Below are 15,877 nucleotides of genomic sequence, written 5' to 3'. Positions count from 1 at the left end.
GCACTATGCACAGGTGCAACAATGTGAATGGAAAGAACAGCAGCCACAAACCACTGAAACTAAAAGTTGCAAAACTATAAAACCTTAGCCACAAAGAAGAGAGATGAGAAGATGTACCCCATTTCTCCCCTCCTTTTCAGAGATAGGACTGTATAGGTGGGGTGTGGAACACTACAGATCACAAGATTTTTTACAATGTCAACATTGTTTGGTTTTCTTCCTTTTTGAAAAAAAGAGTTCTTTGTAATAAACTATGGCTCTCTTGGAAGGGAAGGGAGAGGGACACTAGAGGGACACTAAGGAGGCAATATAATAAATATGATAAAAAGAAATATAACTAAAGAAATCAATAAAATATATTTTAAGTAGCTTAAATAAAACTGCAATTCAATAGGTAGAAATGTAGTCATACTTCAGTTCAAAAGATCAGCTTAATAAGGTGGGAAAGGCCTGTATTTCAGCAGTTCCTCTGAAAAAGATCTGGGGTTCTTGGTGGGCTGCAACCTCAATATAATTCAACAGTTTGATGTGACAGACAAAAAAAATTAACGCAATCTGAAAGTAACCCTGTAATGGCAAGTAAAATAGTATCTTTTGCTGGTTTTGTTTTAGTATAATCAAGAAGTATGATGCCTCTATTTGAATGTGACTGAGGAGGATCTTAAGAAGGTCCATGCCTTTTGTTAATGAGGTACTGGTTCTCAAGGGATATGATGCCCTCTGAGGATGAGGTTTTATTTTGGGGCTTAGTTATTGTAAAGGTGTTTGTTTGGCCAGATGAGGACTCTGGGAAGCCACTAAGGAGCCCCCTGGCTTTGAGAACGCAGAAGGTAACTACTCCTTCTCTGGTAACTATGATCAGACAGTTGGGGTCCAATTATCTTTGAATTCAGGCAGAGGAAGCCGTGCCTGTTGATCTTTGGATTTTTCTCTGTATTTTCTTTGAAATTTTCTTTTCTTTGAAATTCAGCGTGCTGACTTCCCTGAACTAACTGAATGATATGTGTACTTGGTTAAATGATAGATGTGCTTGATTAAAATGATTGTTATGCCCTCAAAAGTTGTCTATCCTTTTATGAATGCAGATCTAAGAACCTGTGATAGCAGGCCCCCTTATGTATGTTGGGGTGCTTACTGGTACAAATCCCAGTCCTAAAACCCACTAAAAATGTTGATGAGATTGGGAGAAAGCAGAGCTCTTTAGTTTTCTTGGATTTGCACCAATTCCACCTCTCTCCTCATTCAGGAAAGGGTATTCATCTCCACCAATGAGGATAAAGTCTGTTTCATACCAATAGGCTTTGGGACTGGGGTTACATTGGACTGCAGTAAGAGAGGCAGAACTCCCAGGAATGCAAAGGTGATCATCCCTCTAGCCTGCCTTGGTCAGAACTCATCTCCAGTATTGTGTTCAATTCTGAGCACAATGGTTTAGAAAGGCTATGTCTAAGCAGGAGATTGTCCAAAGGAAGGCAACCAAGGCAAAGGTCAGTGAGTCTATGAGCTGAGTATGTCTAGCCTCTAAGGACTATTCTATGGAGGAAGCTTAAACTAGCTCTGCTTACACCCCCAGAGGGCAGAACCAGAAACAATGGAGAGAAGCAGCAAAGAGGAAAATTTGGGCTTCATGACAGGGAAAATGTTCTAAAGATGACAGCTGTTCTAACTCTAATTCAGAGGTTCCCTCTCAAGCAGAGGTTGGATGACTACCTGTTGGATATGCTAAGTTGAGGATGACTTAACTGTAAGGGTCATTTGGACTAAATAACTAATGAAGGCTATTTCAACTCAAAAATTTTGTGATTCTCTAAATTTAAAGGTTTGGGTTTTTTTGTTTTTTTACTCACAGAAGGTTAAATAAATACAAAGGGGGAAAAATTTTAATAAAATGCAGAGTTGAAGAATATAACTCTAACAGACTTTTCTGTCCTCCCTAGCACTGGCTAGCCCTGTAGCCAACTCTGGTATCAGAGATTAGAAAACATCTTGTACTCATACATTTCAGCCTTCTATCCCAACAAGATCTACTTATGAGCAGTACAAGTAAACGTTTAGAAACCTTTGAGTCAATGAGTGGTAGATCAGCTGCAAGTGATCTTACATTTCCCTTCATTCCCTTTCCTACTCAGCAAGGCTGTGCCAACATGTGTTTGAATTGGGAACCATTTCTGCTTTATCAACTTTGTATAGCACCCAGGAAAGTCATGCACAAATGGTCTTGTTAATGCCAGTAAAATCCTTTTCAGAACTTTCTCTGAAGTGGTTGCATTACTGAAAATTGTATGCACATTTTCACAGAACTGGAACCAATGACCATATTTTACATAATTATAACTTCAAATAGTGCAAATTCAAATACATGCAGTTACTTTAGGGAAGTCATTATTCACACTAATCATGACGTGGCTATAGGACAGACCCCAAGGGGCATCCAAATTGATAGGTTGTGGCAGAGTTTGTTAAAATACTCACTTCAAGGCCCCATTATTTCATTTACATGGATATATTATCTCCACTCACACAGATCATAACCCTTCCATACCTTATTACATCATGTCTTGAACTGATATGACTTAAAATGTGAATTATTTGGTGGCCCAAAGTGGAGTTTAAGTGATTAGGATCTTTCAGACAGAAATGTTAGCAGAAAGTTGAAGATCAGTGCTATTTAATGATAGTGCAAGGAGCATAAGCAGTTCAGCATATGGTTAAAATAGCTGGCACATACATGACATTTTGAGGTTTGCAAAACCCTTTACAAATGTTACCTCATTTCATCCTCACAAAAACCTTGGAAGGTTGGTGCTATTACTTACCCTCATTTTAGGGATGAGGAAATTGAGTAAGTCAGAGGTAAGTGATTTACCCAGAGTAATTCATCTAGTTAAGTGACTGAGGCAGGATTTTTATTAGGTCTTCTTGACTCCAGGTCCGGTGCTTTATCTACTGTGCCACCTAGCTGGCTCAGTTTCCAAAAGTTAATATCCAAAAGGAAATGGAAAAGTAAATTCTTTTCCCTGTCCTACACCTCAAAAACTCTGGTCATTATCTTTCATTCTACCCTCCTTTGCTCTAGTCTGACAATAGCTGATTGTCCTTACCAAGGCCAACTCCTCTATTCTGATCCTGTTTCTTCTTAAAGTTTGTCCTTTCCCTCACTTCTCCAGATGCTTAATAAATGTTGTTTGAATGATTGAGAAACTCATAGTGTGATGGAAGAGACAGTGTGCAAACAACTATATACCAATAAGATAATCTGAGGTTGTCTTGGAGAGAAGGCACTAAGATTAAAAAGGCTTCTTGCAGAAAATTTAAAGTTAGCTTCACTAAAATCTTGGAAGGATTTGAAGGAAGGCAGGGAAGTAAGAAGGCAGAGGTGAGAAGGGAGTGCACTTCAGGCATGGGGGACAGCAAGTAAAAATGTCCAGTCTGGAGATGGAGTTTGAAATCCAAGGAACAATAAATAGACCAGTATCACTGGATCATAGGGTATGTGGAAGGGAGTAAGGTATGAACAGATTAGGAAAGGGTGAAGGGGTGGGTGGGACTGGGGCAGGTTGCAAATATAGGATTTGTATTTAATCCTGGAGGCAATATGGAGCCATTGAGTATGTTAGGAAATGAGAATGGCATAAAACCAAAGATATCAAACCTTTTTTAAAAAGATAGAATCAGCTATGTTAACTACTGTTGTTGGATGACTTTCCCCCTTGTTTTTATTCTTTGTTATAGGGGATGGCTCTCTAAGAGAAGAAGAAGAGAAGGATAAATTGGGCAATTTAGGTTATATAAAAAAACAAATATAGCCATAGTTTTTTAAAATAAAAAACTAAATCAGGGGAAAAGTACAAAATGGAGATCTTACTTGGCAATAATTCATGTGAAAAAAAAATCTACCTTAGTAACTTTACATGTTACTCAGAGAGAACAAAATGCATCTCATAAACATATGTGGGCAAGTGATTGCCTCATATATTCCCCCTTTATACAACACCTTTCTGGATATCTTCAGTCAATCAGGCACTCAACAAACATTTATTGAATGTCTGCTAGTGCTAGGTGCCATACCCAGTGTTAGGAATACAAAAGAAAGCAAATGACAGTCCCTGCCCTTAAGGATTCACAATTCAATGGAGGAGAGAAGAAATAAACAACTCTGCGAAAACAAGCTACATACAGGAATTAATCAACAGAGGGAAGGCACTAGAACTAAGGGATTGAGAAAGGCTTCCTGTGGAGGCTATGGTTTTAGGTGGGACTTGAAAGAAGCCAGGAGATGGAGATGAGGAGGGAGAACCTTCCAGGCATAAGATGCAGCTCAGAGGTGAGACATGGAACAAAAAGAGGTCAGTGTCACTGGATCCAAGAATACATGGTGAGGTATAAGGTGGAGAGACATATGTATGCAGGTAGATTATGAAGACTGTTGAGCACCAAAGGTGTAGGATATTATATTTGATCCTAGAGGTGATAATGAATTGGAGTTTATTGAATATAGGGGTGATTGTTGGACTTGTGCTTTAAAAAAAATCAAGTTAGACCTTGGATTAAAGTGGGGAGAGACTTGTACAAGCAGATCAACCAGGAGACCAACCAGGAGACTATTTGCAAAGACAGTCTGTATCAGGGTGGTGGCAGTAACAGAGAAGAAAAGGGAGAGATGTGGGTGATATTGTGAAGGTAAAATTGACACGTTTGGCAGCTGATTGGATATGGGGATTAGAGATAGTGAAGAGTAGGGAATGACACCTAGATTTTGAGCCTGGGGTAATGTGAGGATGGTGGTGCCCTAGACAGTAACAGGGAAGTTTGAAAGCGTGAAGGGTTTGGGGGGAACGATAATGAGTTCAATCTTGGACACCGGATATATAAATTTGAGAATGATAATTGAATCTGTGGGAGCTGATGATATCACCAAGTGAAACAGTGTAGATGGGGAAAAGAAGATGGTTGAGGTCAGAACCCTGTGAGATTAATGGGCATGACCTGGAAGAAGATCTAGCAAAAGAGATTGAGGAGCGGTCAGAAAGTAGGAGAAAGAAGAGAATGAAGCATCAAAGAAACCTAGAAAGAAAAGAATGTCAAGGAGAAGAGGGTGGGTAATCAACAATGTCAGAGTCTCCAGAGAGTTCAAGAAGGATAAGAATTAAGAAAAAGGCTGTTAGATCTGGCAATTAGGAGATCACTGACAATGTTAGAGAGAGTAATTTTGGTTGGATGATTAAGTAGGAAGTCAGACAATAGAGAGTGAAGAAGAGATTAAGGGGGAAGTGAAGGCACCTATTAGAAATGGCCTTCTTAAGAATGGCCAGAAGAAGTAGGGGGGCAAAGGATCAAATGAGGACTTTTTGAGAATGGGAGAGTTACAGACATGGTTGTAGGCAATGAGGAAGTATCCAATAGACAGGGGGAGAAAGAACATGAGTGAGAGAGTGGGGAAGATTCCAAGTCAATCTTCTGGATGAGACAGGATGGAATTGGGATCATTTGTACAAGTAGAGCAATAGGGCCATATCTTCATGCGAGACAGGTGAAGGAAGGGATAGTGGCAGAAGGCATTTGAGTGGTTAGGAGGGGAGAAGAGGGAGCTCTTAGAAAATAGCCTCAAGTTTTTGAGTAAAATACGAGGAAAAGTTCTAAACTGAGAAGTTAGAGAGGAAGTCATGAGGTGTTTGAGGAGGAATGTAAAAGTTAGGAAGTCTCTGTAGTGAATTAAATAGTGAGTTAATTAGGACTACCGAGAAGCAGAGAGGGTCCAGTTGAGGTTATGTAACACAAATCTGTGGTGGAGTTAGTCAAAATAGATGCATGATTTTTTTCTACCTTCATTCAGCAACAAGTGTGTAGAAGGGAAGGTAGAGAGTGGTAGGAGTGGCCTAGGGATGAGGCTTGTCACACGCTGACAATGAGGTTGATGAACACATTGCCAGAGTTAGCTCAGTGTCTGGGAGGCTCCGAAGGAAAGTATGGGAGAGAAGAGGTATTAGACTGACTACCAAACTGAAGGTCTACAGAGCCGTTGTGCTGACCTCATTGTTGTATGCCTGTGAAACCTGGACGGTCTACCAGTGTCATGCCAGATTGCTGAAGAGCTTCCATTTGAATTCTGAAGGTGACAACAGCTAGAAGGATTTTGATTGGGTGAAAAATGTAGACTGCATGATTGTCTTCAAAACCTTACCATAGCTGATCAAGAGCAGCACAAAATTTTGGTTCTTCATCAGCCGGCCAATGGATTCAAAATAAGCAGACTTCTGTGTTTCCATCGAGTAGCTCAAATACTGGGCATGGCTTGGGGGATATTTAGGCTTCTCCCTGAATACTTTTAAAGAATAAGAAAGGAATGAACAAGTCAGTAAAATGCCTTAGCTTAATATTTCAGGCCCTTCACAATCTATCCTCCAGCCAAGGGATGAGAAACCTGTGGCCTCAGATTCAAGGCCACAACTGAGGACTTAAAGAGCCACGTACGGCCTCGAGGCCACCGGTTCCCTACCCCTGCTCCAGTCTATCTCTCATGCCTTATTTTACCCTACTCTCTTTCACACTCTCTATACACATTCCAGCTGTCAAGAACCACCAGGTATTCCCTAATTATGCCCTAAACTTTTCCACATCTATTCATACTTATTACCTATATTCCCTTCGTAGCTCTTTCTCATCCTTTTTTTTTTTTTTAAATTCAGGTATGACCACCTTCATGAAGCTAACCCTGATGATCTTCCCAGTGGAAAGCCACTTACCTCTCCTCAAATATTCTTATAGGACTTTGGTTCTCTGTTCTGTCTTTCTACTTTGTATGCTACTTGTATTCACATCATGTTTTCCCCTAGAAGATAAGTTCCCACAGGAGAGGGACTATATCATTTTGAATTTTTGCATCCTCAGAGTCTAGCACAGTGTAATATTAATATTAACTTGATGTGTCTTTTTTTTTGGCTTAATAAATTTATTTAGACATAGTCACTTTATAAATTGAACCAATTCCTTAAAGCCACACCATCACATCGAAACTGAAATTGTCAGGCTAACAAGAGTTGCCTCGTCTAAGGAACAGGATGAGCATAAAGTTTAGTTCCAGAAGGGTTCCTAAGAGCCTACCCCCTTGAAGCAACTTCTCACTGCTTCCTGCTTACTAAACATTTACTATGGTTAATTATTCATCACAGTTTACAGAAGGGCATGATCCCTCAGGTACAGATGCAACAGTTTGGAGAACTGAGAATTCCAGTAAGAAGCAACAAGTTAACCTACCAGAAAGCCATGAGGAAATTGCAAAACTCCAAAACACATGTGTATAATAAGAATAACTGGCATTTTCATAGAGCTCTAAGATTTGCAAATTGCTTTACAAATGTTATCTCATTTTATCCCTACAACAATCCTAGGGGATATATACTATTATTTTTTTTCCATTTTGCAGATTAGGAAACTGAGGCTGACTGAAGTTAAGTGACTTTCCCCACGATCATATAACTACTAAGAATCTAGGGAAGAATTTGAACTCAGGTTTTCCTGACTCAAGGTCCAACACTCTATCCTCCTAGCTACCCGTGTAAGAAGCAACGAAAACCAAAGCCAGAGTGCTTGGCACTAATCCTCTGGAGAAGTTGCTCATAAACAGGGGGCAATATTTGCCTCAGAAAAGGATCTAAAAGGAATTTTAATAAAGTATTCTAAACACTCATCTTCTGAAACAAAAGGATGGGGTGAATGCAAAACAGTTCACCATCTATTTCTTCCTTTTTCAGTCCCACACTTTTCTGAACATACTCTATCTAACAAGGGTACCCTTCACACACCCCAACCCTCATTCCAGCTGTCTTTTATGTGCAATCTTATTAGAAGATAAACTCCCTGAGGGCAGGCACTGTCCAGCTTTCTTCTGTGCTGGTCATTTCTTAGCACTCATTCTAAACATAGTAAATCTTAATAATTGATCCATTTTATCTATCTAATCTCTATCCCTCCTCCTTCCCTCCACTCACCAAAACAAAGGATCACTGATTGAATTAATTAATCAGGTCCAGCCATTCAACCCAGTCAAGCCACTGTCATAATTTACTTTTTTTTTAAGTCAGCAGTTGTTTGGCTTAATCCATTCCATGAAAATGATTAGCTGTGTATAAACAATTTAAATGTGACCCCCCTTCCTAATAAAAATCATTAGCATCCCTTTCTCTCAAATTTCAAACACAGCCCTGAATTATCTCTAAAGTTTATCTGGAATAAGAGGAAACCCTGGAAAACAAGAATGTACTCTCTTTTAGAAGATCAGAGCTGACCTTTTACCCAGAAAGCACTCAAAAATCCTGACTTCAAAGTCCATGTTTCTCACTCTCCAGGAAAAGTCTCAGCTAGCTTTCCACCCCCTCAGCTATTGTATGATCCAGCTCACTTCCCCTTTAAGTAAGGGAATAAATACAGGGCAAGATCACATGTCTCTGTAAGGACAAGGTTTAAGACGTTCCAAACTAGAATTCTTTCTAGATTTCTAAGCTCTTTACTCAACCATTTTCACCAGTGCTTGGTAAAAACAAACAAAACAAAACAAAAACCCCAGAAAAGCCAATAGCTGTCTATTGAAAATGTCAGAATCTGGAAATAAATGCATAGAAATTTGACATTGAAAATCTGGCACTTGCTTTTTTGCTCTAATTTTGCTTCTTATCCACCAAATGAAAATATAGGTAGTCATCAATTTGTGAACAGATTGCTGTGAACAGGAGTTCACTACCTCTGAAGAATCTCTTCCCTGCCCCCCCCCCCTCCATGTCCATCAAGCCACAAGTTTGATATCTCTGTTCTGGATAATCTTTCAAGTCCCTTCCAAATCTTTATCTATGATCCCATGAAACAAGCTGTCCCACTACCAAAGACTCTACTGACAATCAAGAGAGACATGCGTATAAGAACAGAATTTAACTTACTAGCCCTAAGAAATCTGTGACCCAAACCCTAGCATCATTTATTAAGAGTTTATTAATAATCTGCCAGTCCAAAATGAAGGGGTAATGGGACCTGGACCCCTAAAATGAAAAGACCATGTCTTTGAAAGCAACTCAGTCCCTGTATTTTCCCATACATTTCAGTAGCCCAGATCACTGGTGCCTCCTTTCACAGCCTCTCATGCTAAGCTAGACCACTTAATGCTCCTTTAACAATCCTCTTGACTCACTCCAAACCACTTAACTACTTTTCACCGTCTCTCACTTGACCCAACCCAGGCTATTTACCACTCCTTAACCCTACCCAGATCTTTTTGATGTTCCTTTTTGGAAATAAGTATCAATTTTATGTTGTATATCAGTTTTGTACATAAGTATAAATCTTACCTCCATCAATTGCAGATTCACTAAGAATCTAGCAAATGCACTCTACTGGTGTTACTTTGCTACTTTGACTGAAGGAAGGCTTGGGTGCTTGAATTTTTTTCTAGGCAGACCTCCTCCCCCCACATATCCTGACATTCTGGGGTCCCTAGAAACCCCAAACTGTATCAAAACCACTAAATCTAAACTTAGTGCTAATATAACATTCCTAAGGAAGGTTGAGAACAATGATAAAGGGAGAAGACAGAAAACATCCCCCAGCAAATCATTTCAGTATTTGGCATTATCAATTAGACAAACAGGGCGTCTGAGTTTTGAAGTCAAGTCCACACTATTCCTGGCACATAGCAGGTGCTTAATAAATGCTTGTTGACTATTCAAGACTATTGTCAACTTGCTATCTGCTTCCTCAGTAAATAAAACAATCTTTTCTCAGAGAGTCTAAGACCCAGGTTGTGATACTTTGGGAGCTAAGCTCATAACTCTCTACCAACATCCATCCACACCTCAGACGGAGGTCTTTTGGACCAACTCCTACTAGGTTAAGCCTCACATACTTACTGAAGATGACAAGGATGACGAGAAAGGAAGCCACGGCTCCTATAATGTAGAACATAATGCTAATGTGGTAGGCAAGTTCTTCTCGGTCCTGGATGTTGGGTACCAAAATAGGAGGAATCAAGAACCCTAAGGCAATACCAACCTGTAAGGAGAGAAAAGGCATGGAAATAATATTACTCTGGTGAAGAGTACATCAACATCTGTACTCTTGTAGAGAGAAGGATGTTAGAGTCATATTTCCCAAATTCAACCTTTCTCAAAACTATGTACACAATATTTTCCCTTCGATGCCCATCAACTGAGGAATGGCTGAATAAGTTGTGGCATATGAATATAACAGAATGTGTTTTAAGAAATGATGAGCAGGTACATTTCAGAAAAACCTGGAAAAGACTTAGATGAAGTCATGCTGAGTGAAGTGAACAGATGCAGGAGAACATTGTATACAGTAACAGCAACATTGGCAATGATCAGCTATGACTGACTTTGCTCTTCTTACAATGATCCAGTACAACTACAGTACAATGATCCAAGACAATTCCAAAAGACTCATGATGGATGAAAAATGCTATCCATATTCAGAGAAAGAACTATGGAGTCTGAATGCAGCAAAATATTTTCACTTTTTTTTTGTTTTTTTATTTCTTGTGGTTTTCCCCTTTTGTTCTGATTCTTCTTTCACAACATGACCAATGTGGAAATATATTTAAAATGATTGTACACGAGTGACCTACATCAAATTGCTTGCTGTCTTGGAGAGGGGGGAAGGGAGGAAGGGAGGGAAAAAATTAGAATCTCAAAATTTTACAAAAATGAATGTTGAAAACTATCTTTACATATAACTGCAAAAAAATTAAAATATTATTAAGAAAAAATAAACACATATATGTACAGGAAAATACGTATAGATTCACATGTCTCTGTGTGTATATGTATATATATATCTATATAATAGATATATATATCCATACCCATACATATACATGCATACATATATACATACACCTGGGTATTTACTAAATAGAGTAAAACTGAATAAAAGAGTATGTAAACAAGAAAAATATTTCCCCCTCAAAAAATAAGGAAAAGAACAACCTCACTTATAAAATATAGATGAAAAATTCTAAATAAAATTTTGATATATCTTGTGAGGTTATAAAATAGCAACACAATTTGAACTATGGAAAAATTGTGTATATAAGTAATAATGATTGGAAGATAATTTAATCATGTGGCAAGATGTTAGTACTTTGTTGAATTGTTTAATAATAATAAAAATTGAAGAAAAGATAATTTAAAAATAAGATATAAGTAAAAACTGTCTCTTCACTGGCCACTTCACTCAAGTCTATCACCCTGTTAAAAAGGGAGCTGTCATTTGAATTGTACAGCAACAATAATAGTAGCCAACATTTATTCAGCATTTTCTATGTGCCTGGCACTGTGCTGAGTGTTTTACAATGATTTTTTCCCTTTGATTCTCACCACAACCCTTCCAGGTAGATACACTTATGCCCATTTTACAGATGAGGAAATTGAGGTAAAATGAGGTTAAATGACTTGCCCAGCGTCACACAGCTAATAAATAATGGAAAAAAAAGCAAGAACCACATAGATATTTACGTAGCAAACATTTTTAGGACTATACATTTGGGCTTGAAAGTACCTGCAAGGTCTTCTACTCAAATCTTCTCATTTCATAGATGAGAAAACTAAGACCCAGAGAAGCTGTATAACTCACCTGAGTTCACACAGGAAGTAAGTGGCAGACCTAAGGATTCAAACCCCAGGTCACCTGACAGGAATCCAGCCTTCTTTCCAACTGACCCCATTGCCTCCATCAACTACAACCCACAAACAGCTCACATATATACATGCAAATACATACACAGAAACTCACATTGAGAACATGACTTTCTTCTCAATGGAGCAGGCCTCTAACAGGGCCTCCATATGGACTATCACTTTTGAGAGTTTCCTACAGTCATAATCATCTGGATTCAGAGTTAGACACACAAAACCAAAAGGGAAACGAATCTCAAATCTTCTTTCCATACAAACAGCTGAAGGTTATTAATGACTTTCGGGCAGAATCCAGGAAGTAGGCCCAAGTAGACTTCCAAATCCCAACAGTAGAGATAAATTATAGATTCTTTTGTCCTTGTGCCTCACTTTTCCTTTAAGGACCTCTGGAGGATTTAGAGACAGGATGCGCTTCCAATCTCTTTTTTTTTTTTCTTGTTTGGAGGGGAGAGAAGGCAAGGCAATTGGGGTTAAGGGACTTGCTTCCAAACTCTTAAAGGACATGCTGATCTTGACTTCTGGTTTTCCTTTTTGGCCAATTATATCAACATGTGACAGTACGGCATGATGTGGACCATGTGACAGAATTCAGAGGCAGCTTTCAGCTCTCATGTGCTGATGAAATGGAAGTCAGGAAGACCTAGGTTTAAGTCCTACCTATGTCAACTACATTCTGTGGGGCCCTGGGCAAGTCACAACCTCCCAGGGTGCCCCAGCATAACTCTCTATAGTCTATATAAATTGCAAAGCACATACCAATCTGCTTTGGGAAAAGGAGTTTCTTTAGTGGAAGTTTCCTATAGTATTGAAATCACAGTCCATTCCATCCTCTCCCTCCCCTTAACCCCCAAATGAGAACAAAAATCTCTTCGTTGTTGTGTGTGAGTCTTCTCTGATTGAGGCTTCTATAAAAATCAGCAGTGCCAGTTATCATTACTAGACATCACTTATCTAGATTTTAGTAAAACATTAGATCATTTCTTTTATCTATCAGTTCTTTCTGACCTCTCTAATCACTTCCAATAAGGAGTGTGCTGGAACCAGTTCCTACCATGGAGAGTGACTGTGAAACGTTTCAGGATGAGCATTTTATACCTTGGAAATGAGCGATGCTATAAAGCAGGGCTTTAGTTTTTGCTTTTGTTGATTGTTTTCATTAAGGAAAAGATAAAGAAAAATGTTAATAATCCAGATTAACCTGAAAAGTCTCTTGTGGGCACACACACACACGCACACACACACACGCACACACTCTCTCATATACATATATATGTGCATGTGTTTAATGTGTGTGGAGAGCTTGTTAAATATTTACCAGCACACCAAAACCTCCAACTCTCTGATTATCTTAAAATAGTCTCCATGATTGGGAGAAGACACTTTCATTGCCCTTGGTTTCTGAGTAAGAATAGTTTCTGGCATTGATGAATTTGTATCCCTAACACCTAGCATAGTGTCTGGCACACATTAGGTGATAAATACTTGTTGAGTATTGGCTTGATTGATTCAGTTTTAATGTGGTCACTAAGACTAGGGCTCACTAGGCAGGGTGAAAGCAGAGACTTTGGAGTTCAAACATGCGCAAAGACCAGTCAAGTGAGAAGTGGAAAAACCCTGTCTGGATCAAGCTGTCACCTGTTCTTGAGCTAAAAGAGAAAGGGCAAATTCTTGGGACACAGGTGCCAATTACTGAAAGTCACATTTGACTTGGTTTGAGCATACTAATTTCACCCCTCATTAGTCATCAAATTAACATCTGAGTGAAGATGACAAACTATCCCTGCTGTCTAAGAACTTAAATCTTTTGGGGAGCAGAAGGGGGAAGGAATGGCTTAATTATTTACAAAATACGATAAATCCAGCCTTGATTACTCTCTTATTTTCCATTTTCCACTTTATTTTTGCATTTGCCATAAATTATAAATAGGAGAGACCACATAAGGCTTAAATTTCAAAGTTCATATGTATCTCCAAATAAATTTCAGGACTGTTGATATTTTTCTACAGATTCTAACAAGTGTGTGGGCACACACCAGGAAGGCATGAACAGAACCAACATTTGTAAAATGTATTCCTTGATATCCAGGTCCCATCCACCTGGAGGGCGGAAAAGATTAAAATCAGTGTAACTAGAAGATGATCCTATTCTCCAGAAGAATAGTCTTCAAAGTGGGGGCTGTGGAACAATCCTAATGAAACTGTGGAATGATCCCAAGGGGTATTGATAAACTGAGCAGAGGATGGCAATATCGATAGCACCCCACCTTCACTGGCAGCTCTCTTCTCATTTCCCACTCAGCTGCTTTCCTTGTGGATTTCCCAAACTTCTCCGTCATGGCCCCAAGCAGACCATCTTCCCTTTCCCCGCTTTCTTCCCCCTTCCCTTCTCTCCCTGAGGGCAGGGACTGTCTTTTTCATATTTGTACCTCTGGCACATAGTAGACTCTCAGCCAATAATGGACTTAACTCTAACAAAATTATGCCAATCCTGTATTCCACTCCCTTCTCACATCTGCCCTCCTAAGGCAGCTTTAGGAGGAGAGTGGTTATAACCTAACTGAACTCAGGCAACTAGCAGAAGGTACACAGACAAAATTTACTGTTTTCCTCCCACTCCCTCCAAGGTCCCTATGCCCTGCCCCTTTTATCTCTTAGCTGCTGCAGAAACCCCCCAAGGACAGGCTCTGTACTCAAGGGTCATGGTCAATGAGTAAGCAATATTTCTCTCTCCCTCCCCCTGCCCCCAATAAACACACACACACACACACACACACACACACACACACACACACACATGTTTTTCACTTTTCGGTACTAAAGTGTGAGCAGCACAGAATGAACAGGCATGACAGGACTATAACTAAATTATTTCCTCCCCAAACTCATCCCTCTTCGGAACTCCTCTATTTCCATCAAGGATACCACCATCTTTCTAGCCTCCCAAGTTTCTAACTTCCAGTTCATTCTTGACTCCTCATTCAACTAAAATTGTCTCTTGAAAATTACTAATGATCTCTTCACTGACAAATCTAATGGCCTTTTCTCAGTCCTTATCCTTCCTTATCTCTGAAGCCTTTAATACTAATGGACCAGCCTCTCTACTCTCTCTCTTCCTTAGATAATCTCTTCCCTATATTTTTGCAATACTGTTCCTGCCCCTACTTCGCTGTCTCTGTGTCTTTCTCTCTTCCTTTCTGACAACTGAGGACTTTTTATTTTTAGTTTCAGGATGGGGCCACCAAAATATCCATACAATTTCCCAAAGGCATCCAGACAGCTTTCTTCTTTTTAATCATAGCTGAGTCTATTCTGGACCCAGCTCATTGTTCATGCTGAGTATTGGTCCAAGATATAGAAACAGGTGAATCAGATCAACATAGTATACTTTACAGCTTTGTCTGCTTTGTTGGCCTATGATCCATGTCACACCTACTAAGGTATACCTCAAGGCTCTATCTTGGGGCTTCTTATTTTTTGTCTCCACTCTAACATTTGGTGGTCTCATTGGATCTCATGGGTTCAATTACCATCCCCATGTAGATTTGGGTTTAGCTAGTCCTGCCATCTCTCCGGAATTCCAGTCCCACATCACCAACTACCTAATAGACATTTCCAGCTGGATCGTCCATAGGCATCTTAAACTTAACATGTTCAAAACAGCATTCATTAATTATTTTTCCCAAAAATCCCAGCCTCTTTCTTCTGAATTTCCCTATTTCTGCTCAAGGAATCCCATCACCCAGTTTCACAATGTTGGCATTATCTTAGATTTCTCATTTTCATTTACCCCACATTGCCAATCCATTGCCAATCCAATCCAAAATGCCAGTCCATTTACCCCACATTGCCATATCTACCCCTCTGACATCTGTCTTCTCTCTATTTACCCTAGGCCAATACCCTAATTCAGGCCTTGATCACCTTCTGCTTAGACTATTATAATAGCCTCGTGACTGGTCTCCTTTCCTAAGCCTCTCTCTCTTGAATCTTAGCCAAAGTAACTTCTCCAAAGAACAGGTCTTTGTTTCTCCCCTATTTAACAACAAGTTTTCCACACACATACACTGGTTCCCTCTTGATGATAGGATCAGATATAATATATTTAACTCATCCTTTTTTAATATCTATTTTTGTATAGGCTTTATAATGTACATAATTTTTAGTAGAGTAGTATACATAAA

General features: G+C 39.3%; 1 protein-coding gene across 2 annotated transcripts in view; it reads right to left on the bottom strand.

Annotated features, from left to right (window-relative positions):
- The window catches only part of FLVCR2 (FLVCR choline and putative heme transporter 2), a 78,425-nt gene that overhangs the window by 32,647 nt on the left and 29,901 nt on the right, over window positions 1-15,877 (bottom strand). For both annotated transcript variants that reach the window (XR_011970266.1, XM_072623521.1), the window contains exons 2-3: window positions 9,894-10,035; window positions 6,182-6,322 (exon numbers count right to left, since the gene is read on the bottom strand). Coding sequence is in view for 1 of the 2 variants with exons in the window: in XM_072623521.1 (XP_072479622.1) it covers window positions 6,182-6,322; window positions 9,894-10,035 (283 nt within the window). In the remaining variant the exon portion in view is untranslated. The remainder of the gene's footprint in view (window positions 1-6,181; window positions 6,323-9,893; window positions 10,036-15,877) is intronic.

The sequence above is a fragment of the Notamacropus eugenii genome, chromosome 7 (assembly GCF_028372415.1).
Source record: "Notamacropus eugenii isolate mMacEug1 chromosome 7, mMacEug1.pri_v2, whole genome shotgun sequence".
NCBI classification, from domain to species: domain Eukaryota; kingdom Metazoa; phylum Chordata; class Mammalia; order Diprotodontia; family Macropodidae; genus Notamacropus; species Notamacropus eugenii.
The sequence above is the reverse complement of the archived record's forward strand: the minus strand, read 5'-3'. Positions and strand labels throughout refer to the sequence as shown.